This window comes from Thamnophis elegans, chromosome 13 (assembly GCF_009769535.1).
Source record: "Thamnophis elegans isolate rThaEle1 chromosome 13, rThaEle1.pri, whole genome shotgun sequence".
Classification (NCBI taxonomy): domain Eukaryota; kingdom Metazoa; phylum Chordata; class Lepidosauria; order Squamata; family Colubridae; genus Thamnophis; species Thamnophis elegans.
In genome coordinates this window covers 23,188,545-23,212,499 of record NC_045553.1, presented here as the reverse complement: position 1 = coordinate 23,212,499, position 23,955 = coordinate 23,188,545, and the positions used below count along the sequence as shown (strand labels likewise).

Genomic DNA, 23,955 nt, shown 5'->3' with positions numbered 1-23,955 from the left:
GCACCAATCCAATACAGCTAGTCAATATTTTCAGATGACAAATTGTACATTTTTGACTATCAGTTTTGAAAAATGCAGTTTTACAGCCCACAGGTTTCCCCAGAAGCAGTAGCCAGCAAAGCAAAGATTATTCTCCATTTTCCTTGATGATTGAGAGGTTCTTGGTGGAGGGGAATTGAACGCAGCTTTTGCTGCCACACAGGAAAGATGCAGAAACCTTGGAATGAATGACAAGAGTCACTCGGGTTTCTTTCTTTCTTTATTAAACTTATGTGAAGCCCAGTTCGTTGTCAAGTGTGAGAGTGTCGCAGTATGGAGGGTTTTTTTCCCCCTCCCCCTTTGAACAAGGCTCTGATATTTGTCTGCCTGTGACTGCTGTTTTCTGCAATGGAATTTGAAAGCCCTCTTTGCCCTGGAGACACGCCTGCATCATCTGTTGCGCAGAAAACAGCTGCGGGCCAACATAGTAAAAGCTGACATCTGTCAGCATCCGCTGCAGCGCATCAGAAATGTCCTATGAAACTCCTCAAAGGGGAAGGAAGGAATCTGGTTCGACTCTCTTGGAAAGTGGACTTCAAACAGAGTAAATATGTTTGCAGATTCACAGAGTTGGAAGGGGCCTTGTGTGACATCTAATCCAACCCCCAAATCAAGCAGACCCTAAACCATTTCTGACAGATGGCAGTCCAGTCTCTTCTTGAAATCCCCCAGTGATGAAGGTCCCACAACTTCTGAAGACAACTTCTGTTCCATTGAATATAGAATAACAGAGTTGGAAGGGACCTTGTAGGTCATCTATTCCAACCCACCCAGGCCCACCTGCCCAAGCAGGAGACCCTACACCCTTTCTGACAGATGGCAGTCCAATCCCTTATTGAAAGCTTCCAGGGATGAAGCTCCCACAACTGCTGAAGGCAACTTCTGTTCCAGGGGTTGATAGTTCTGACAGAAAAATTCTCCTTATTTCCAAGTTGAATCTCTCCTTGATCAGTTTCCATCCATTATTCCTTGTCTGCCACAGAGAGGAGGGGGTCAAGCTATTTTCCCAAACACCTGAAAGCCACCAATGAATAATGGATGGAAGCTGCACAAGGAGAGATTCAACCTAGAAATTAGGAGGAATTTTCTGACAGGGGGAATAATCAACCCATGGAACAGAAGTTGCCTTTGGAAGTTGTGGGAGCTTCATCCCTGGAGACTTTCAAGAAGAGACTGGACTGCCATCTGTCAGAAATCGTATATAGGGTCTCCTGTCTGGGTGTGGAGTTGGACTAATGATCTACAAGGTCCCTTCCAACTCTATTAATCTGAATCTATCTAAGATGATCAATGGCCTGGAGGCTAAAACATACAATGAACAGTTGCAAGAACTGGGCACAGCTACATCCGCGGCAAGACCTGAAGATCAGCTCACCGGTGGGAGGCATGCGCATATGCACGGTGGAGCTGCGCTGGGGTGACTGCTGATGTGCCTGGAGAGAGGACTCTGCGTGCCACCTGTGGCATGTGTGCCATAGGTTCAGCATCACAGGTATAGAGCCTGTACTGCCATTTTCCTAGGTTTCAGCTCTAAATACAATAGCAGAGTTGGAAGGGACTTTGGAGGTCTTCTAGTCCAACCCCCTACCTAGGCAGGAAACTCTACACTACTTCAGACAAATGGTTGTCAACATCTTCTTAAAGACTTCCAGTGTTGGGGCATTCACAACTTCTGGAGGCAAGGTGTTCCACTGATTCATTGTTCTAACTGTCAAGAAATTTCTCCCCAGTTCTAAGTTGCTTCTCCTCTCCTTGATTAGTTTCCACACATTGCTTCTTGTTCTACCCTCAGGTGCCCTGGAGAATAGCTTGACTCCCTCTTCTTTGGGGCAGCCCCTGAGATATTGGAACACTGCTATCATGTCTCCCCTAGTCCTTCTTTTCATTAAACTAGACATACCCAGTTCCTGCAACTGTTCTTCATATGTTTTAGTCTCCAGTCCCCTAATCTTTGTTGCTCTTTTTAGGACTCTTTCCTGACTTAATGGCTATTCAAACAGCTATTCAACATCTTCTTAAAGACTTCCAGGGTTGGGGAATTCACAACTTCTGGAGGCAACTTCTGTTCCACTGATTAATTGTTCTAACTGTCAGGAAATTTCTCCTCAGTTCTAAGTTGCTTCTCTCCTTGATGAGTTTCCACCCATTGCTTCTCAGGTGCCTTGGAGAATAGCTTAACTCCCTCTTCTTTGGGGCAGCCCCTGAGATATTGGAACACTGCTATCATGTCTCCCCTAGTCCTTCTTTTCATTAAACTAGACATACCCAGTTCCTGCAACTGTTCTTCATATGTTTTAGTCTCCAGTCCCCTAATCTTTGTTGCTCTTTTTAGGACTCTTTCCTGACTTAATGGCTATGTTTGCACAAAACACTAAACTATGGCTTAGGTACCGCTATCCCTAAACAAAAACAGGACCCTCTGGAAAACAGCCCCGTTCCTTCTCTTCCTTTCCCTGTACACAGAGCATCCATGACCTTGTGCAGGAGGACTGTGCATGCTGCTAGGTCACAATAAGTACAGGCTATGCTACAGGGCTTATACCAAAGCCAGGAAGGGTTGCTTTGCTGGCAAGCAAGATGATAGATGCAACTAGGGAGGGTGGCTCTGTTTCCATTTTAATCTGTGAGCAACTAGGAGGCCGAGAAGAACTATCATGACGATTTATTGGTACAGAAAAAATGGGCTGTGTGATCCCATGTGAGGTTTTTAAAATTCTCTTTAATTGACGGAAATTAGAAAATGTTTTCTGCCTCTGACGGAATGAGTCACTCTGGGTTATTTCATTTTCATTCTGCTTATTTATTTCTCTTTCTCTTTATCTGATTTTGTCAGTGTGATAAATGTTGTTTGGGGGTAATCAGGCCAGATTAGATCAATAGTCCCAACCAGACCATTCCTTATTAAGTCAGGGATGGACAACCTGCAGCCCACTCTGGGGTTCCAGGAAGTGCCCTCCAGCTGCTTCTGGGTGGCTTCTGGACCTTCCTTCAACCATTGCTCAATAGTAGTAACTGTGAGAGGGATCTTGGAGTCCTAGTGGACAACCATTTAAATAGGAGCCAGTCATGTGCAGCAGCTGTCAAAAAAGCCAACACAGTTCTAGCTGCATAAACAGAGGGATAGAATCAAGATCATGTGAAGGGTTAATATCACTTTATAAGGCATTGGTAAGGCCACACTTGGAATATTGCATTCAGTTTTGGTCACCACGATGTAGAAAAGATATTCGGACTCTAGAAAAAGTGCAGAGAAGATCAACCAAGATGATTAGGGGACTGGAGACTAAAACATATGAAGAACGGTTGCAGGAAGTGAGTATGTCTAGTTTAATGAAAAGAAGGACTAGGGGAGACATGATAGCAGTGTTCCAATATCTCAGGGGCTGCCCCAAAGAAGAGGGAGTTAAGCTATTCTCCAAGGCACCTGAGAAGCAATGGGTGGAAACTCATCAAGGAGAGAAGCAACTTAGAACTGAGGAGAAATTTCCTGACAGTTAGAACAATTAATCAGTGGAACAGAAGTTGCCTCCAGAAGTTGTGAATTCCCCAACCCTGGAAGTCTTTAAGAAGATGTTGAATAGCTGTTTGTCTGAAACAGTATAGGGTTTCCTTTCTAGGCAGGGGGTTGGACTAGAAGACCTCCAAGGTCCCTTCCAACTGTTATTCTATTCTATTCTATCCCCTGTTCTATTCTATTCTATTCTATCCCTTATTCTATTCTATTCTATTCTATTCTATTCTATTCTATTCTAAAATTGGATATGCCTCCTCTAGTGAAAAGAAGGACTAGGGAAGAGATGATAGCAGTGTTTCAGAATTTGAGGGGCTCCTACAAAGACGAAGGGAGGAAACTGTTTACCAAAGCACCAGAAGTCAAGACAATAACCAATGGATGGAAACTAATCAAGGAGAGAAGCAACCTAGAACTAAGAAGAAATTTCCTAGCAGCGAGAACAATCAACCGGTGACTTGCCTTCAGAGGTTGTGCATCACCAGAAGAGACTGGACAGCCACTTGTCTGGAATGGTATTGCATTCATTCTAGTCCAACTCATGCAGACGGTTGGACTAGATGACCTCCAAGATCTCTTCCAACTCTGTTATTCTATGTTCTATTGTTGCTTAACGTTGTCTGGATAAGGAAGAGGTGAACAGGACCACGGACAGCTCATTTTCTCTTCCACTATCCCATCTGGAAAGGGAATGTGACAACTTGCCCAAGCCAACTTGCTGTGGCCAACTTACCATGGTCAGGGCCAACTCACTGCGGGACAATTCCCCATGGCTAACTCGCCATGAGACAACTCACCGAGGGACAACATAACAATTCTATTTAATTATTTAAAATAAATGTAAAAATATTTTAATTTTTGACATTCATGTTTTATTCTGTTCCTGCAATGATTTGCTTAACAACTACGACCAAGAAACGTTAGAAAAATTGGGTGCAATTGCAACCACCTCACTCAGCAATAGAAATTTTGGCCACAATTGTGGTCATAAGTTGAGGATTACTGATATTCTTTTCCAACCTTCCTTACAGTGATTCAGCCAAATGTTAAGCTAGGTAAGACATTTATTTATCTTATTTATTTATATATCAACTTTAGGGATCACCCACCTCACTCACAGAGTAAGGTGTCTTAATGTTTGCACAACAATCGTTCTCTGATCAGTTTAAAAACTTAGCAGATGCTTTGGACAACATCCTAATCAGAAGTGGGATTCAGCAGGTTCTGTCCAGTTCTGGAGAACTGGTAGCGGAAATTTGGAGTATTCAGAGAACCGGCAAATACCACCTCTGACTGGCCCCGCCCCCATCTATTCTCTGCCTCCTGAGTTCCAGCTGATCAGAAGGAAATGGGGATTTTACAGTATCCTTCCCCTGGAGTGGGGAGGGAATGGAGATTTTGCAGTATTCTTCCCCTGCCATGTCCACCAAGCCATGCCCACAGAATCGGTATCATCTCCTGTGTGTGTGTGTGTGTGTGTGTGTGTGTGTGTGTGTGTGTCTGTGTGTGTGTGTGTGTGTGTGTGTGTGTGTGAGAGAGAGAGAGAGAGAGAGAGAGAGAGAGAGAGAGAAGAGGGGAGGGGTTCAATATACTTCCATGGTATTTTTTAAACATTCTCCCCAGCAATTAATACCAAAACTCTGGTTTGAGCAATTGATGAGTCCAGCCTGTCAGATGCGAGGTAGATCTTTGCTTCTTTGCTTCTGTGAAGCTGTCCATCTGTTACCCTTTGAGGGGACACTTTTGATTCCTCGTCTGTACTTTGCTCCTTGCCCCAAACCATCTGCCTTGGCTTTCGCTCCATCCCAGGAGATTCTGCTTCTTTAGAAAAACAAGGGAGAGGGGGAGCTTCTGATTTCCCATCGGTTCTCTGCTTATGCATCCTCCTGCATCCCATCCAAGATATCCTGCAGATGTGGAGCTTTTCTGAAGAGGTCTCCAGAGGGTCCTTTTGGCTTTTCATGGTCCAGCTGCATCCTTCACTGCCAGCTTTCCTTTGGCTGGGAGAATGGCAGGAAGTGCCTTTGACATCAATGGCTCTCAGCCATTCAGGGGACTCTTGCATTCTTCTCACAACAGGCCCCTGGCTGCATCAGTGGGTTTCACGTGCCACATGCAGAGGTTCCAGCATCACGCTATGCCAGGCGTGTCCAACCCATGGCCCACATAACACATGCCACCCTGGAGCCTGGAGCTTGGAGCCTGGACCACAATAGGAATGGCATGGCATGGCATTGCATGGTATGGCACAGAATAGAATAGAATAGAATAGAATAGAGCAGAGCAGAGCAGAGCAGAGCAGAGCAGAATAAATATTGGAATGAAGAATAGAATAGAATAGAATAGAATAGAATAGAATAGAATAGACAGGGAATGGAGTGGAGTGGAGTGGAGTAGAACAGAATAGAATAGAATAGAATAGAATAGAATAGAGAGGGAATGGAGTGGAGTAGAATAGAATAGAATAAGAGGGAATGGACTAGAATGGAATGGAGTGGAATGGAATGGAATAGAATAGAGTAGAATAGAATAGAATAGAGAGGGAATGGAATGGAATAGAATAGAGAGGGAATGGAATAGAATAGAATAGAATAGAATAGAATAGAAGAGGGAATGGAATGGAATAGAATAGAATAGAATTGGGAATTGGGAATTGGGAATTGGGAATTGGGAATTGGGAATTGGGAATTGGGAATTGGGAATGGGAATGGGAATGGGAATAGAATAGAATAGAATAGAATAGAATAGAATAGAATGGGAATGGAATAGAATAGAAAGGGAATTCAATGGAATTGAATAGAATAGAATAGGAATAGAATAGAGAGGGAATGGAATAGAATGGAATAAAATAGAATAGAATAATAATTTTACTGTCACTTTTAAAGTACACTAATTGGCATGTATTAAAATGAAATTTCATTGCATCTAGCTCCCAAAGGATCACCACCTGCAATGTACACTACCTAAACATGAACAAATAAAAGCATTCATCCATACATAATTATGCATATACCCCCATATATTATAGGGCACAGAGAAACAACACAGTATAGTTTGGATGTCCACATGTACATGGCAAGAAAAATGGGGAATTCTGGGAGTTGAAGTCCACCAGGCTTAAAGTTGCCAAGGTTGGAGACCCCTGGCCTAGGGGACAAAGCTAATACAGAATCTGGTAGCCCTGTTAGAAATACTTCAAAACCTCCTCCCGAAGGATTTTCCATGGGTTGCCCCACAATGTTGGAATCTGCCTCCTAGGGAAGCTCCTTTGGCATTTTCTCCTTCCTGGAAGATATTTTGATATTATGTTCAATGGCTCCCAATTAAATCTACAGTCCTACAAGTTGGCCGGCTGCTCTGTATATTTTTCACAACCAAAAAACTGCGGCATTTCTTATTGCAATTTAAATCGCATTTTGCAAATTGCCCCGGGGGAAGATAGAGAAAGTATGATGCTAAAAAATAACAGGAATAACACTAACGGGAGAGAGCCAGTTTGAGGCAGTGGTTAAGACATCAGCCTAGAAATGGGGAAACTGAGTTTTAGTCCCATTTTGGGCACGAAACCAACTGGGTGATCTTGGGCCAGTCACTCTCTCTCAGCCCTAGGAAGGAGCAATGGAAAACCGCTTCTGAAAATCCTTTCCAAGAAAACTGCAGAGACTCATCCAGGCAGTCTCCGACAATCAGGCATGATTAAAAGGTAAAAAGGTAAAGGTTCCCCTCGCACATATGTGCTAGTCGTTCCTGACTCTAGGGGGCAGTGCTCATCCCGTTTCAAAGCCGAAGAGCCAGCACTGTCCGAAAACGTCTCCGTGGTAATGTGTCCGGCATGACTGAATGCCGAAGGCACACGGAATGCTGTTGCCTTCCCACCAAAGGTTTAGGTTTAGGTTTATTAGATTTATATACCGCCCTTCTCCCAAGGACTCAGGGCAGCGTACAACATTAAAAGAAGCACATAATACAAACGTTTTTTAAAAATTAAATAGAATATCCCAAACCCAATTAAAATTGACAATGACATTTTTTTTATTTAAAATTAAAATTGACTTCCTGGGAGGAGCTTACTGGTGGAAGCAGCAAAAAATCAGCTGCCTCCGAATTCCTGGCTACGTACCTGATTAGAGGATCTTCCATCTGACGTCTTATCAGGTTTTCTTATCCTTCAGGCAAGAGGGAAAGAAGAAACTGTTTTGCTGGCAAATGCTCTTCGATTTTTGCAGCTTTTGTGCTTGCAAGGAAAGGGGGGCTAGCCCAAGGCAGAACGGCTGTCCGTGCTGGGAACTTCAAACTGCCTTGTGCAGGACAAAGTAGGTCTCTCCCACTCTGCTCTAAGTTTTGTTTGATTTAATCTTATCACGAGCTGAATCCGTTTACTGCGAGGACAATAATTGCTTATCAACATTTTAGCTTCTTCTTTTTTTCTCCTCCGAAAAATTATTTACTCAGAGGCTTTTAAAATGGCGCCGAGCAGGCTGGTTTCTCCGGTAATAACGAACACTTTTTGCTAATTCTCACAAGACTTCAAAAGAATTCAAAACAAAAGAGATAGCTTATCACATGTTTTGGTTTCACAATAGAAGAATTTTACTCCTTCATTAACTTTGCTTATTTGGAAGTTAAACGGTGATGAATCTGTTGAACGGTCTTGTTACAATGTTACTCACTGAAACTTTTGCCAAGCCTTAAATTTCAAAATAAAAGCCTCTTTACTTAAAGCTGTATATTTAGGCAATAGAGTTTTATTAACTGCAGGCAGACAAATTTTGAAATGGCCTCAAAACCAAATATTAACTTGAAGTCGTCACCCTCTACTTCCAGGGGCACAACCTCAGTGCCTGGTACAAAGCTGCAGCCTCCACTTCCTACGCCCCCTGCTGGGGATGTGTTAACGAAAGAATTTTTTCTGAGTAATCTAAGCGAGGCTTTTAATGCACAGACAATTAAAATGGAAGATAAATTTAGAGATAATAGAGAGGAGAGAAAAGAGGAAATAAAAGAAATGAAAGAAGAAATTAAAAGTGAAATTAAAAGTGAAATAAAAGGACTTAAACAGGAGTTGTATGAGAAATTTGAGGCTAAGGTTGATAAAATTAGAGACGACATGCTGAGTCTTGTAACTGTATTAACAGAACATATTTCTGGAGTGGAAGATACTCTAGAGGTTCTTAATGATGCCAATGCTAACTTGACATTGAAAACAGAGGTGGTGGAACAAAAAGTGGAAAATGCTGAAAAAGAAATTATTATGATACAGTACCGACAAATGGAGTTCGCATTAAGAGTAAGGGGGCTGCGTGAGGAGAAACAGGAGAACCTGAAACAGATCCTATCGGAAGCTTTTGACCGCCTGATGGGAAGACCAGGGACCAACCAAGGCTGGCAAATTGACAAAGCTTACCGCGTTAACTCCTGGCTGGCAAAGCAGAAGCAGCTTCCTCGAGACATCGTTATATATTTTACTACAAGAGAGTTCAGAAATATGGTACTGCAAGCGTCTTATAACACTAAGCTTCAAATTGGCGGTCAAGACCTGGCTGTTTTGAAAGAGATACCACCTCAAATGTTAAGAGCCAGAAGAGACTACGCTTTTTTGGTCGAAGAACTCAGAAATCGTCAGATACAGTATAGATGGGATGCACCATTTGGCATCATATTTACATTTGATAAGCAAAGGTACCGCCTCAACTCTGTATGGAAAGCCCGAGATTTTTATTATAATATATTGAAGGCCGGACACCCTGCACCATCTGGACCTAGAGAAAGACCACAAGAAGGACAGGATAGACAGCAAACTACACAACCACCAGACAAGATGGAGCATCTCTCTTCTCTAGAAGTGCAAGGTGCTATGGAACCAAGACCTAGCCGCATGACTACTAGACGTATGGAGAAACAAGCTAAGAGGCAACAGCATCAACAATCATCGGCCATCGATCAAGGAACTACAACAACAAATCTGGAAGCAGTGGGAGGAGCTAGACCTAAGGTTAAACAGGCCGTGCAGGAAGCTCTAAAAATGCTTCAACCAACCAAAGATGACAACTAAGATTTTAACATGGAATGTCAATGGACTGAACTCTCCACAGAAGAGGAAGAAAATATTTCATTATCTTAAACAGTTTAAGAACGATGTAATTTGTTTGCAAGAAACTCATATCAAGTCAACTGATCAAAAATATTTGATCAACTCAAAACTTGGTCAACATTTTGCAGCTTCTGCTATGGAAAAGAAGAATGGTATAGTTGTATACTTAAGAAAAGATATGAAAGCTGAATTAATAGAAGCAGATCCCTTCGGAAGATATATTGCTTTAGACTTAATCTTAGAAGGGAAAAAGACATTACTTTTGGGAATTTATGCTCCCAATCAACAGCAAGATAGATTCTATAGAAATCTTCATGCTAAATTAGTACAGTGGGACTATAGTTCCTGTATACTATTGGGTGACTGGAATGGAGTGATAGACACTAAGAGAGATAAGAAGATTTCCCGCCTAAATACCAAGATGCGAGCAAAGTTACCCAAATCTTTCTTTGACATTATGGATGATTTTGAATTGAGAGATATCTGGCGAGAAAGAAATGCAGAGGAATATGACTTCACTTTCTTCTCGGACAGGCATCAATCCCTTTCAAGGATCGATTTTATTCTAACCACTAATGATTTGCTTTCTAGGGTCAAGAAAACAAAGATTGCAGCTAGAGTCCTTTCGGACCATAACCCAGTTTGGATGGAGTTGGGAAGGGTAGTGCAGGCAAGAAGGTTTTGGAGACTGAATGAAAATTTATTTAGATATGAAAACTATATTAATGATTGTAAAAAATTACTATCTGAATATTTTGTTTTGAATATGAATAAGGGTACATCTATGGAATTTGTATGGGATGCAAGCAAAGCGTATATGAGAGGAGTTTTGATGAATATAAATAAAACACATAGAAATAAGCAAGGGCTAAAACGAACAGAACTGGAAGAGGAAATTAAGAGAAAAGAGCTGGAGTTAACAAGGAAACCAGACGATACAAAGGTTAAGGAAGCTATTAACATATTAAAATCTCAATTTGACATGTTGATCTCTGACCAGGTAGCTACTAATTTATTATATGCAAAACACAATACTTTTTGTAATGCAAACAAACCTGGCAGATGGTTAGCTTATCAGATTAGGAAAAAAAGGAAAACTCGAAATATATCTAAACTGATTTACAGAGGGAAGGAGGTGTTCCAACAGGAAGAGATTCAAAAGGCTTTCTGGGAATTTTTTACAGAACTGTATAAAGGGGATAAAATTAATGGTTTAGACATAGACAAATATTTAGACAAGGAGAAAATACCTTCAGTTAGAGAAGAACACAGGCAAAAATTGAATCAACCAATAACCTCGGGGGAAATCCTGCAGGTAATTAAGCAATTAAAGCCAGGGAAAGCACCAGGTACAGATGGCTTGACAGCGGTTTACTACAAAAACTTACAGTTAGAAATGGTAGAACCTCTTAGAGAATTATTTAATATGATTCAAACGGAAGGTAAAGTCCCTCCATCTTGGAAGACAGCGTTTATATCTTTGATACCCAAAGAAGATCAAGATACTACTCAACCCAAAAATTATAGACCCATTTCATTACTGAATGTAGATTATAAAATTTTTACTAAAATATTAGCAAATAGGTTAATGTTGGTCATTCAACAATTGATACATACGGACCAAACAGGTTTTATACAAGGGAGACAGATGAAAAGTAATGTCAGATTAATTATTAATGCATTAGAATATTTGGGAAAGAACAACCAGATCCCTGCTGCGTTTATATTTTTGGATGCTGAGAAGGCCTTTGATCGAGTTAACTGGCAATTTCTGCTGAAGATATTGCAAAAAATGCAGATAGGAGATAATTTTTTACAGTCAATTAAAGCAATATACCAACAGCAAACAGCACAAATCATAGTCAATGGAAGTTTAACAGACTCTTTTCAAATTGGAAAAGGTACAAGACAGGGTTGTCCTTTGTCCCCATTATTGTTTATTATAACTTTGGAAGTATTGTTGAATAAAATACGGGGCTTGGATGGTTTAAAAGGGATCAAGATTAGGCAGCAAGAATATAGAGTCCGCGCTTTTGCGGATGATTTGGTCATAATATTGGAACAACCGCAGGAATCCAGTATGGTTTTAATGAATACGATTAATCAATATGGTCAAGTGTCTGGCTTTAAAATAAACTTAGGAAAAACCAAAATATTAGCTATAAATATGAATATTAAACAAAAGGAAGAATTAGGAGTGATGCTAGGATGTGAGGTAGTTAAAAAGTCAAATATCTTGGAGTTAACATTTTAACTTCAAATGGGAAATTATATAAGCATAATTATGAACCACTTTGGCATAGCATACAGACAGAGATGAAAAAATGGGAGAAATTGCACTTATCTTTGCTGGGCAGGATAGCGGCAGTGAAAATGAACATTTTACCAAAATTTTTATTTCTTTTCCAAATGTTACCTATACTTAAAAAAGATGCGAACCTTTTAGAATGGCAGAAGGGTATCAACAAATTTGTGTGGGCAGGAAAGAAGCCGAGGGTAAAGATGAAAATAATGCAAGATGTACGTGAAAGAGGAGGATTGAAACTACCTAATTTAAAACTATATTATGATGCAGTGGCATTATCTGTAATTAGTGATTGGATTCATTTAACCAATGATAGAATATTGAACATTGAGGGACACGATCTGGTATTTGGTTGGCATGCTTACCTGTTATTCAACAAAAAATTGGATAAGAACTTTAAAAGTCATATTTTGAGAAATGCTTTATTGCGGGTTTGGAAGAAATACCAATATAAATTAAATGACAAGATACCCATGTGGGCAATTCCTAGACATGCAATTGAAAATATGAATACAGCACAAAAACAGGATAGATTTACTTACAGACAGCTTCTTACCTCGGAAAGGGGGGTATTACAATTAAAATCTTTAGAGGTATTAAAAGAGGAGAAGGTAGTTCAAACATGGTTCCAGTATGGGCAATTACAGGCTAGGTGGAAAATAGATCAAAAAATCGGCTTTATTCAAGTTGAGGATAATCTGTTTAAACAAATAAGAGATCAAAGCTTAATGCATATAAAGAGGATATATAATGTATTAATACAGATGGATTCGGAAACAGAATTAGTTAAAGATTGTATGATAAAATGGGCTCAAAATATTGAGGAACCAATAATGTTGGATACATGGGAAAGAATTTGGGTAAGAAATGTGAAATTTACACAAGCTCAAAATCTGAGAGAAAATTTTTACAAGATGTTTTATAGATGGCATTTAGATCCTAAAAAGTTGGCTTCTATGTATCCGAATGTACAGCCTAAATGTTAGAGGTGTAGTTCTCTCGATGCTACATATTATCATATATGGTGGACCTGCCAAAAGGTTAAGGCATTTTGGATAAAAATATGGTGGGTCATGCAAAATGTTTTTAAAAAAAGGATAAAGTTTATTCCTCAGTTATTTTTACTAGGTATATGTACTGATTTTACAGTGGTAGAGACCAATTTGATCCTGCACCTGATAACTGCAGCAAGACTGTTGGTGGCGCAATATTGGAAGAAGGAAGACTTGCCTACAATCCAAGAATGGACATTGAAAGTAACAAACTTAGCTGAAATGGCTAAAATATCGGCATATCTCAAAGATCATTCAAATGAGAGATATAAACGAGACTGGAAAAAATGGATTGACTATATACAAAATAAATACGGGACTAAGAAATTCCAGTTAGCCTATGCTTAAGATCAGAAATGATTTAAACTGTTAAAAGTTAGTTCAGTAAGAAGAAGCTAAGTTCAATCTAGAATGTCATTAATTTCTTTATTTCTTTTTCTCAATAGATTTTAGACTGTGTTAGTTAAAAATCCATACCGTGTACGGGTTCTGGGAAGTCGGGGGGGGAAGGAGGAGGGGGGATGGGGGGGTGGAGGGAGGGAGGGGTACACACAACAAAAAAAATTGTATTTCAATGTCTTAATGATTGACAAATGATGACATATTTGTGTTTGTTTTTTTTAAAGAAAAATAATAAAAAAGTTCTCTTAAAAAAAAAAAAAAAAAAAAAATTAAAATTAACAGTGATCAATACTTATTTTGTTTTGTTCAGGCCAGGCTGGCTTGCTGGAAAAGCCAACTTTTTAGGGCGCGTCGGAAGGACTGGAGGTCGGGGATTATACGAAGCTCCGGGGGCAGCTCATTCCAGAGGGAAGGCGCTCCCACAGAGAAGGCTCTCCCCCTGGGCGTCACTAGCTGACTGTCTGGCCGACGGCACCCTGAGAAGGCCAACTCTGTGGGATCTCACTAGATGATGGAAGGCTACCGGTGGCAGTAGGTGGTCTCGCAGGTACCCTGGGCCTAAGCCATGGAGCACTTTAAAGGTCATAATTAATACCTTGAATCGCACCCGGAAGACAACCGGAAACCAGTGCAGGCCGCCTGAAAAGAGGTGTAACATGAGAGCACCTGGGTGCCCCCATGATAACCCGCGCAGACGCATTCTGGACCAGTTGAAGCTTCCGGGTGTTCTTCAAGGGCAGCCCCATGTAGAGAGCGTTACAGTAGTCCAGGCAAGAAAGGACGAGGACATGAGTGACTGTGCACAGAGCATCCCGATCCAGGAAAGGGCGCAACTGATGTACCAGGCGAACCTGGTAAAAGGCCCCCCTGGTCACGGCCATCAGGTGTTCTTCTAAACTAAGCCACGTATCCAGGAGGACGCCCAGATTGTGGGCCCTCTCTGAGGAGGCTAAAATTTCTCCCCCTATCATCAAAGATGGAACAAGATGCACAAATTGGGATGACAGAAACCACAGCCACTCCATCTTGGAGGGACTGAGCTTGAGCCTGTTCCTCCCCATCCAGATCCGCACAGCCTCCGGGCATCGGGACATCATGTCAAGGCCATTGTTTGGGTTGTTTGGGGTAGAGATGAAAAGTTGGGTATCATCAGCATATTGATGATACCGTACCCCAAAACCACGGATGATCTCACCCAGTGGTTTCATATATATGTTGAACAGAAGGGGTGAGAGAACCGACCCCTGGGGCACCCCACAAGTGATGCGTCGATCCCTGCCCTCCAGTCAACACAAACTGCGACCGATCCGACAGGTAGGAGGAGAACCACCGTAAAACGGTGCCCCCAATCCCAACCCCTCGAGTCGTCGCAATAGGATACCATGGTCGATGGTATTGAAAGCTGCTGAGAAGTCTAATAGGATCAAGACAGAGGAGCAGCCCCTGTCCCAGGCCTGCCAGAGATCATCGATCAACGCGACCAATGCCGCCTTCGTGCTGTATCCGGGCCTGAAACCCGACTGAAACGGATCCAGGTAGACAGCTTCATCCAGGGATTGGGGAAGCTGACGTGCTACCGCATTCTCAACAACCTTCGCTACAAAGCGAAGGTTGGAGACTGGACAATAGTTGGCTAAAGAAGCTGGGTCCAGGGAAGGCTTCTTAAGGAGGGGCCTCACCACCGGCTCCTTCAAGGTGGTGGGAAAGAACCCCTCTCTCAATGAAACGTTGGTAATTGCCTGGAGCCAGCCTCGTGTCACCTCCCAGGAAGCTGAGACTAACCAAGAGGGACATGGGTCCAGCACACAAGTGGCAGCACTGAGTCTCCCCATAATCCTGTCCATGCCCCGGGGGGGGGGGTCACAGGATCAAACTCATCCCAGATGGTCTCCACAAGATTCATCCCTGTCGACTCGCCCGAATCTACCCAGTCAGAGTCCAAGCCTTTCCGGATCTGAGCAATTCTATCCTGCAGATACTGAACAAATTCTTCAACCCTACCCTGCAAGGGGTCTTTCCCAGCTCCTTGGTTAAGTAAGGAGCGGGTCACCCTAAACAGGGCGGCTGGGCAGTTATCTGTGGATGCAATAAGAGTGGAAAAATGTTTATCGCCACTAAGTAGGATTTAATATGAATTCTTACTAGTGTTCGATCAGATTCGGACCGGCTGGCCCTCCAACCACTCTCTAGTGGTTGGAGGGCCATTAGCGCTCTCCATTGCTGGAGGGGGATTCAGAAAATCTGGGGGTCTGGCAGTTCCCTTCAGATTTTTGCAGGGAGATGAATGGTCTTCAGGGGTTCCTGATGGGGGGGGGAGGAGGGGGGGAAGTCTTTCAGCAGGACCACTGAGCCTCTTGGCAGGGCTAGTCCACAGGTGGGTGGGTGGACGGATGCAAAGGGAAAGTTAACACATACTGAAAAGTTGGGTGTCTTAGGGTGTTTCCTGGAGGTGCCTTCAGGATCTCCACCTGGGAAGGATGGGATCAGAAATCCAGAGTGGCCTTTCCCTCTATGACTCAAATGTACACGAGGTGCTAATGGAGAGGAGACTGCCAAGAATGAAAACAATTCCAGATTTTTACAAATGTGTGTGGTATGTTAAGGGAGGGAGGAAGGAAAGAAGGGAGGGGAGGAGGGAGGGAGGAAGATGGGAGAAGAAAGGAAGGGAAGGAAGGTAGGGGGAGAGGGAAGGAGAGGGGGAGAGGAAGGAGGGTTGAAGAGAGGAAGGGAAGGGAAGGAAAGAAGGAAGATGGGAGAAGAAAGGGAGGGAAGGGAGGAAGAAAGGAGGGGAGACGGGAGGAAGGAAAGGAGGGAGAGAAGGAAGGAAGATGGGAGGAGAAAGGGAGGGAAGGAAGGAAGAAGGGAGGAAGGAAGGAGAAGGGAGGGAGGAAAGGGAAGAAGGAAGAAAGGAAAGAAATCCGAACTCGCATGGTGCACTTGCAGGTTTTCCTCCTAATTTTGTTTTCCAGTTTCAGAGGAGGAGAGAAACGCCTCTGAGAGAAGATGGGGGTCCTGATGGAATCCTCCTCCCGGGACAAAGACAGGGCTCTTCCATTGCCGAGCTGGGGGTCGAGGGGTGCTGGGGGGCTCAGTGCCGTTTTCTCTCGCCCCCTCCTCCTCTCCCCCTCTGCCTCCCCCCTTCCACACGATGCCTCCGGGGAAAACGTCTCCCGGGGAGAGTAGGGGGCTGAGCTGGGTCCGAAGCCCCCTGCCCGCTTCGGGACAGCTCCCCCCCCCAGAAAAGCTGTCCTCACCTGAGCCCGGGAGCGGGGGCGGGAGGCGAGGCCTGGGCTCGGTCCCCACGTGCGGGAAGCCGTGGGAGGGGTCTGCCTGCCAAGCCCCCTCCTTCTCCTCCTCCCCAGGGAGGGCTCTGGGAGACGCGGCGGCTTGGCATAAGAGCGCCCGGCCGCTGCTCGCTGGCTGCTCTCTCCCTACCTGGATGTCCCCTTGGTCGAAAGGAGACCCAGCCCGGAGCGCTTAGGTACCCATTTACCTGCGCAGGAGGACGGCCAGGGGAGCTGATCCGGTGGGGAGAAGGGGAGCGAGCTCTGCAAGGTGCTAGTCCTCAAGAGGCGAGGACCAGGTAAGCAGGGGTGTGTTTCTATTCCACCTTCCCAGCCCTACGGGATGCCCAGGCGTCCCCGGCCTCTCTGACCCCGCTGGCAGCGCCTCTCACACGTACCCAAGAGCCCCCGCCGCACAGCTAGGGTCTCCTCCCGGAGCCGCCCGGTACCCACCCACTCACCCGCCTCCGAGCCCCCCACGGGGGACAGAGCAGCAGAGCCACCGAACAGCCTAGCAGAAGACCCGGTCGGGAGCCAAAGCCGGCTGCTCTTTCCCTACCCGGGGGCGAGAGATTCCGGCATCTGTCTGGCAGCTGCGCAACATCTGGCTACGGCCGGGAGAAGGCAAGCGATGGGGCTTGGGGGAAGGACTGGGCGAGATAAGGCGGGCATCAGAAAGCGAGAAAGCTAAGAAGACCCCAAAGTCTCTTCGGTTGGCATTTTCCTCCCACCTCCCCGGGGATGCTGCTTGAGAGGAAGGCAGGATGAGAATTGGGGTGAGTGGGTAGGGGAGGTAGCCCTTTGCCACACGAAAGGGAGACGCCTGCAGCCTTGCAAAGCTGGCACCCCAAACCCACCCACTCCCGAAAGAAGGCGCAAGGTTGGCGAGGAAAGGAAAGATTGCTGAGCTCAGTCTGTCTGTCTGTCTGTCTGTCTGTCTTGGAGCAGCTTCCCTGGGGAGGGGGAGGTGTCAAAAGAGCAAACATGATCCTTTCGGAAACTTTGCCCGTTTTTGCAGTCCTTACAAGTGCCTTTTGGATGCCCACCTTTAGCACAGACCCAAGAGGGGTGTGGGATGAGCTGTGCCTCCCCTTTGGATGGACAAATCGCCACCCCTTGGTTTGCAAATAGCATCCTCCTCGGCCTGGAGCCTGGGCTGTTTCCAAGTAAAATTAGCCAGGTGTGGATTTTTTTTCCAGCTTAGGAGCTAAGCATTTGCTTAGGATCTCGGCCGCCTGAAGATATATCACTGTGAAGCCCAGTTGGGTGCAAATTATTTCTAGGCACTCCCTCTGCAAGGAAATTGCTGTGGAGCCCATCTGGTGTATCTGCTCCCAGTTTTTAAAATCTGGGTAAATGGCATTTGGGGCTAAATGTCTATGGAGATTCTCAAATCATCCAGGTCATGGTTGTCCCAAAGGTGCTTTTTCCAAAAGTTGAATGGATTTGCTTGGGGTTTTTTTTTTCTCCTTTGAAAACGTTTTTGTTTTGTTTTGTTTTGTTCTCCTTTGAAAATGTTTTGCTTTTCCTCCAAGGAGCTTGGATGGATGGAAGAAGCAGAACTGGGGAAGCTTCTTGGAGGAGAAGCAAAATGTTTTCAAAGGAAAAACAAACAAGAAAGTCCAGCTGCCTTTTTTGAGGCAGGGAGAAACACTTTTGGGGCACTATAGCAGAAGAGACAGGAAACGGATCTGTATCACTTACAAAATAAAAAAGAGCCTCAAATATGCAGTTAAGGAAAAGAGGTAAGGAATAGTTAACAAAGGGTATATGAGCTCCAAAATGTCTTTCTTATATGATAGATGGGGAGTTGTCTTTGGTGTTGGTAGGGAGATCACTCTGGAAAAACTCTCTGTTGAGTCAACCTTAGTTCCTGGTGATTCACAAAATTAGCAAAAACAATATATATTCAGAAGTGATTTGCATCCCATTCTTTTTCTCTGCTTTCGTAAGAAATGGATGGGTTTCCATTTCAAGCCAGCTTTGCTTTGTAAGATATGTGGGTTGTTTGGAGGGCAATCTCGAAGAAGTGAGGCTTCGTTTTACGAAAATAAAAAATGCAGAACCCAAGGGATGGATAATCTTGGAAAACCTGTTCCTCTGCTTCCCTGCTATTTTATAGCTTTCAGAATGGCTGCAATGGAGGCTAACATTTAATGGCACGGATTTCAACATTGTTATGGGGGGCGGGGTTCTCCTAAAGAGGAGAATTTATGTAGCTTAGATTTCAACCACAGACTCCTTGATGCTCTTGGTTGTTTGCCTTCTGCAGACTTCTCATTACCTGACTACGTAACATCATCACTCCTACTGAGTGTGGGTTTGCTTCCTATTTACTGTATATATAGAAGCCTGCCTTGTCAGTGTTGGGGAATATGGTTTTCTCTTTGGTAGTTCCTTCATTAGAGTATTGTTTTCTGCTTGATTGTTTGTCTGGCATTAATTGCTGCTTATCTGGGTTTCGGTTGGGAATGTATTCTGGCTTATTTTATTTCCTTCATAGCTTTCTTAATTCCTTCTTTTAAATGGTATTTAATATGGTTAGCTCTATGTGTCTATTGATGACTGATTTATCTGAATGCCAAGCGTCCAAGAATTTTCTAGCTTTTTGGGGATTTAGTTTGCTCTTTATTCCTATTTCTAGCCAAGGTGGCGCAGTGGTTAAATGCAGCACTGCAGGCTACTGCTAGATCAGCAGGTCAGCGGTTCAAATCTCACTGGCTCAGGGTTGACTCAGCCTTCCATCCTTCCGAGGTGGGTAAAATGAGGACCCAGATTGTTGGGGGCAATATGCTGACTCTCTGTAAACCGCTTAGAGAGGCCTGAAAGGCCTATGAAGCGGTATATAAGTCCACTGCTATTGCTATTGCTATTGCTATTGCTATTGCTTTCTATTTTTTTTAAAAAATCTCTCTCCCCCTCCCTCCTTCTCTTTTTCTCTCTCCCCCTCCCTTCCTCCACCTCTCCCTCTCTCTCCAAACCAACTAATTATCTACTTATTAATAGAGATATTTTAGCATTATGGCTTCATTTAGACTTTCTAGTTTAGTTTGTGGCGGTGTTATTAAATTATTTTTATCCCTACATTTCTCTTTTTGTTCTCTAAACAGCATAGAATATTGGGAGGGGGATATTCCTCACTCTCTTTGCCATGTAGCTTTTTATGCAGCAGATTTTTTTTAACATTATAGGTATTTTAAAAATAATATAGTTACATAGTCACATTGCTTTTCAGTTTATATAATACTATAAACCTTCCCTTAAGAAATGTTAACTGTGATGTTCTTGGAGGTATGATTAGATAGATAGATAGATAGATAGATAGATAGATAGATAGATAGATAGATAGATAGATAGATAGATAGATAGAAGATAGAAGATGATAGAAGATGGATGGATGGATGGATGGATGGATGGATGGATGGATAGATAGATAGATAGATAGATAGATAGATAGATAGATAGCTAACTAGATAGATAAATATAAATAATAGATATAATCAATGCACCAATTCTTCCTTGGCACAGGGAAATTCCTGGTGAACGCAGCTGTGTGTGAGAGAAGGGCTGCGTCCTTTGGTGAGAGGCTGCATCTTTCCCTCTGCTGAGTAGTAGGAGTTGGGGGAACTGCTATGGACCAGCTCCTGCGTCTCCTCTATCTGAACTTCTCGGAGCAACTGAACCTGCTGGAGGAGCATGGCATGTCCTGTGGCGAGTCGGTGGGCAACAGTACCTTCCTGATCGTGGCTTACAGTGTCCTCATCGCAGTGGGGCTGACGGGCAACCTCTGCCTGGTGTGTGTCATCGTCCAGCAGAAGGAGATGAGGAATGTCACCAACATATTCATCGCCAACCTCTCCTTCTCCGACATCCTCGTCTCCCTCGTCTGCATGCCAGTCACTGTCATTTACACCCTGATGGACCACTGGATCTTGGGAGAAGTGGTCTGCAAGGTCAGCCCCTTTGTTCAGTGTGTTTCAGTCACGGTGTCCATCCTGTCCTTGGTCTGGATCGCTCTGGAGAGACACCAGCTCATCATCAACCCAACTGGATGGAAACCAGCGGCCAACCACGCCTACATGGCCGTCGGTCTCACCTGGGTGGTGGCCTGCGGTATTTCCCTGCCCTTCCTGTCCTTCACCGTCTTGACCAATGAGCCCTTTCAAAACTTGAGCCTTCCCTTTGACTCCTTGGCCAACCACCTGGTCTGCGTGGAGCGCTGGCCCTCGGATCAACACCGCTTGACTTACACCACCTTCCTCTTGCTCTTCCAGTACTGTCTCCCGCTACTGCTCATCCTTGCCTGCTACTTCCGCATCTTCCTACGCCTTCAACACCGGAAGGACATGGTGGAGAGAGCCAAAGATGGCTCCCGGGCCACCAGCCACCGAAAGGTCAACATCATGTTGGCTTGCATCGTGGTCGCCTTTGCGGCATGTTGGTTCCCCCTCATGTTCTTCAACGCCCTTTATGACTGGGACCACCAGAAGATCTCAGTCTGCTACTACAACTTAATTTTCTCCCTCTGTCACCTCACGGCCATGGCTTCCACCTGCATCAACCCTGTCATCTACGGCTTCCTCAACAGCAACTTCCAGAAAGAGGTCAAAGCCTTGCTATACCGTTGCAGCTGCAGTCGGGAGAAGGAGAAATACGAGACATTCCCTCTTTCCACGGTCAGCACAGAGGTTTCCAAGGCTTCCCTTCATAGTGAGGGAGGCACCAGTCTCCCTGTGTGATGGTTGGATCCAAAGCCGGACCTCCCCAAGATCAACCACGCCTTTCCTCAACCCTCGGCAAAGGGTGGATTCACTCCACTCTTACATGTTTGCATCTCTCCAAGTCTTCTGTCTGCTGTCTTTATAACCAAACAGATATCAGGGATCATCTTCAGTTGCTCGGGACAGAGTGAAAGAGAGGGGTGAAGTTTGACTGAAATGGAGAATGATTCGGAGGACTAGGGCAGGGCCCTCCAACCTTGGCAACTTTAAGACTTGTGGACTTCAACTCCCAGAATTCTGTCTTAAAGTTGCCAAGGTTGGAGACCCCTGGTCTGGAGAACTTAAATTTCTTATGCCAACAATGCATTGGAAGCTCAGAAATCAGATCTTCTCCTCGTTCCTGAGCCCAAATCTTTACCTAAACCCTGGGAGATCTGAAAGCTTCCTAGAGAATATAAATATATTGAAATAAATGGAGATTCGGAGACGTGTTTGAGGAACTGCATAACTTCCTAATACCCAGGGCTCCTATATTGCTTTGCTTTGCAGAGTAACCATCCACTTCATTTTCAAAATCCTGGTGTAGGTGAATTCCTTGTTCACTGATCTTGACAAATTGTGTCCCAGAGAGAGCATTTATCAATGATTGTAAATAAAGATTTCCTGACAGAAAACTCGCACAGCATGCCCAATCTTCTCTGCAACCACAGAACAACATTGGGTATATTCTAGAATAGTGTTTCTCCCCCCCCCCCAAACTTGGCATTTTAAGAGGTATGGACTTTAACTTCCAGAACTGGCTGGGGAATTCTGGGAGTCGAAGTCCACACATCTTAAAATTACCAAAATTGAAATCATTATTCTATCCTATGCTTTCCATGAGTGGTGTGGTGGCCTAGAGGTGGAGCTCTGGCCTCGGCAGGCTGTGAGTTCGTTCCTAGGTGTGGGTGGATTTTTTCTCTCTGAGCACAATGAGAATATATCTGCTGAACCAAACTCCACATCGACGACAGGAAGAGCATCCAGCCAGTAAACCCTAGGCTCCATTCAGTTGCCCAGACTCCACCCCGCAAAGGATTATGGGGTCGTTAAAAGGAGATGATGATCCTGTGCTTTTCATTTGAGTGAGTCCTTTGTGGGGTAGGACTGACCCATCCTACCCCTGTGAACTGTGTGAGCTCCTTGGCTAATACTCCAACATTTTCTGTGGTGTGCCAGGAACTTAGAAAAGTCTTAGTTCACTGTGGAAAGAGTTGCATGCTGTCAAGAACCTGTCATTGTTTCATTATGCTAAGTTGCTATTTTCTCACATGCTTTAGATGAAATTATGGACAGGATAAATATCATTAGATAGAGAAAGAGACAACCAGAGATTTTGGTGCCTAAAGGAGAAGCTTCAAATCATCCTTGCTTTTCCCCAATTCTTAACAATAGCAACATATTTTCTCCATTGTCTGCTCCCACCCTATCAATGCAGTTAAGCTCTTTAATTTCCACTCTGTTTTTATTTGGAATAATAATAAAAAGCACGCCTTTCCATAGGTCAGATAAAAGACACTCAATTTTCCTCTTGCATTGTCTGGAAAGTTAGCCTCTTTAATATAAATTCAGGGTGAAGGAATCAAAATACATTTCTTGTTCTCTAGATTTGGCATTTATCCTGCCTAAGCTAATTTGGTGCAGATCACAAAATTGGGGTTTGGGAGTATCAACGTCTCAGCCTGGCTTTCTCCATCTGAACTTCCGCCCAATTTTTGCTTCTTTGCACAAGCGCTTGGGAAATTTTAGGAATGGAATTGTCTGCTTGCCGTCAACGTTCCTATGGTGTAATCCTGCTGAGGGCAAGGGGTGTACATTGTGTAAATCAGGACAGTGGGATGTGGCTTTGGATTGGCAGTGTGTTCAATGGCTAAGAGGAGAAAACATATTAAATATGTGAGGATTTAAAAATAACTTACATTAATTAAATCACTTATGCTAACCTAATGTCAGGGTTCCAAATAGCATCCAAAAGTAAATCAGAGTGCAAGGCAAAGTATTGATCAAAGTTCCAATTTATTAAGAGAGCCATGTTGGCACATCTGGGAACGACTCTGAAAGCTTCCTGGTTTTCCTCACCCAGTTGAAAGTTCAAGATCTTGCTCCCCACACCCACAAGTCCATCACATGGTCCAATCTCCCACTGCCATGCTGGCAGTTCCACCCATCTAGTTCCGGTCAGGTGCAGAGGTGCAGAGACAAAGAATGACCTTGGCTTTGTAGAAAGAATTTTGTTATGGCTACATAGCATCTAACTCTGTACAATCCCCCAATCCATTTTCCCACAATAGAAAATGCATAGTAGAATAATAGAAAATGTGGCAGGCCAAAGATCCAAGAGAAATATGGCTGCAAGCTGACACCTACGTAAGTTATTCTAAAGGGGTCTTATTCTAAGGAGTCTTTAACCTTGGCAACTTTAGGCCTGGAGGACTTCAACTGGCTGGGGAATTCTGGGAGTTGAAGTCCTTCAGGCTTAAAGTTGCCAAGGTTGAAGACCTCTGATCTAAA

At 43.9% G+C, this 23,955-nt stretch overlaps 1 protein-coding gene across 1 annotated transcript; it reads left to right on the top strand.

The window, feature by feature from the left end:
- The first annotated feature begins 20,316 nt into the window (after positions 1 to 20,316).
- Positions 20,317 to 21,423, top strand: LOC116517223 (neuropeptide Y receptor type 1-like). Its single transcript, XM_032230091.1, has one exon. The coding sequence runs from the start codon at positions 20,317 to 20,319 to the stop codon at positions 21,421 to 21,423; it is 1,107 nt and encodes a 368-aa protein (XP_032085982.1).
- Positions 21,424 to 23,955: the final 2,532 nt, after the last annotated feature.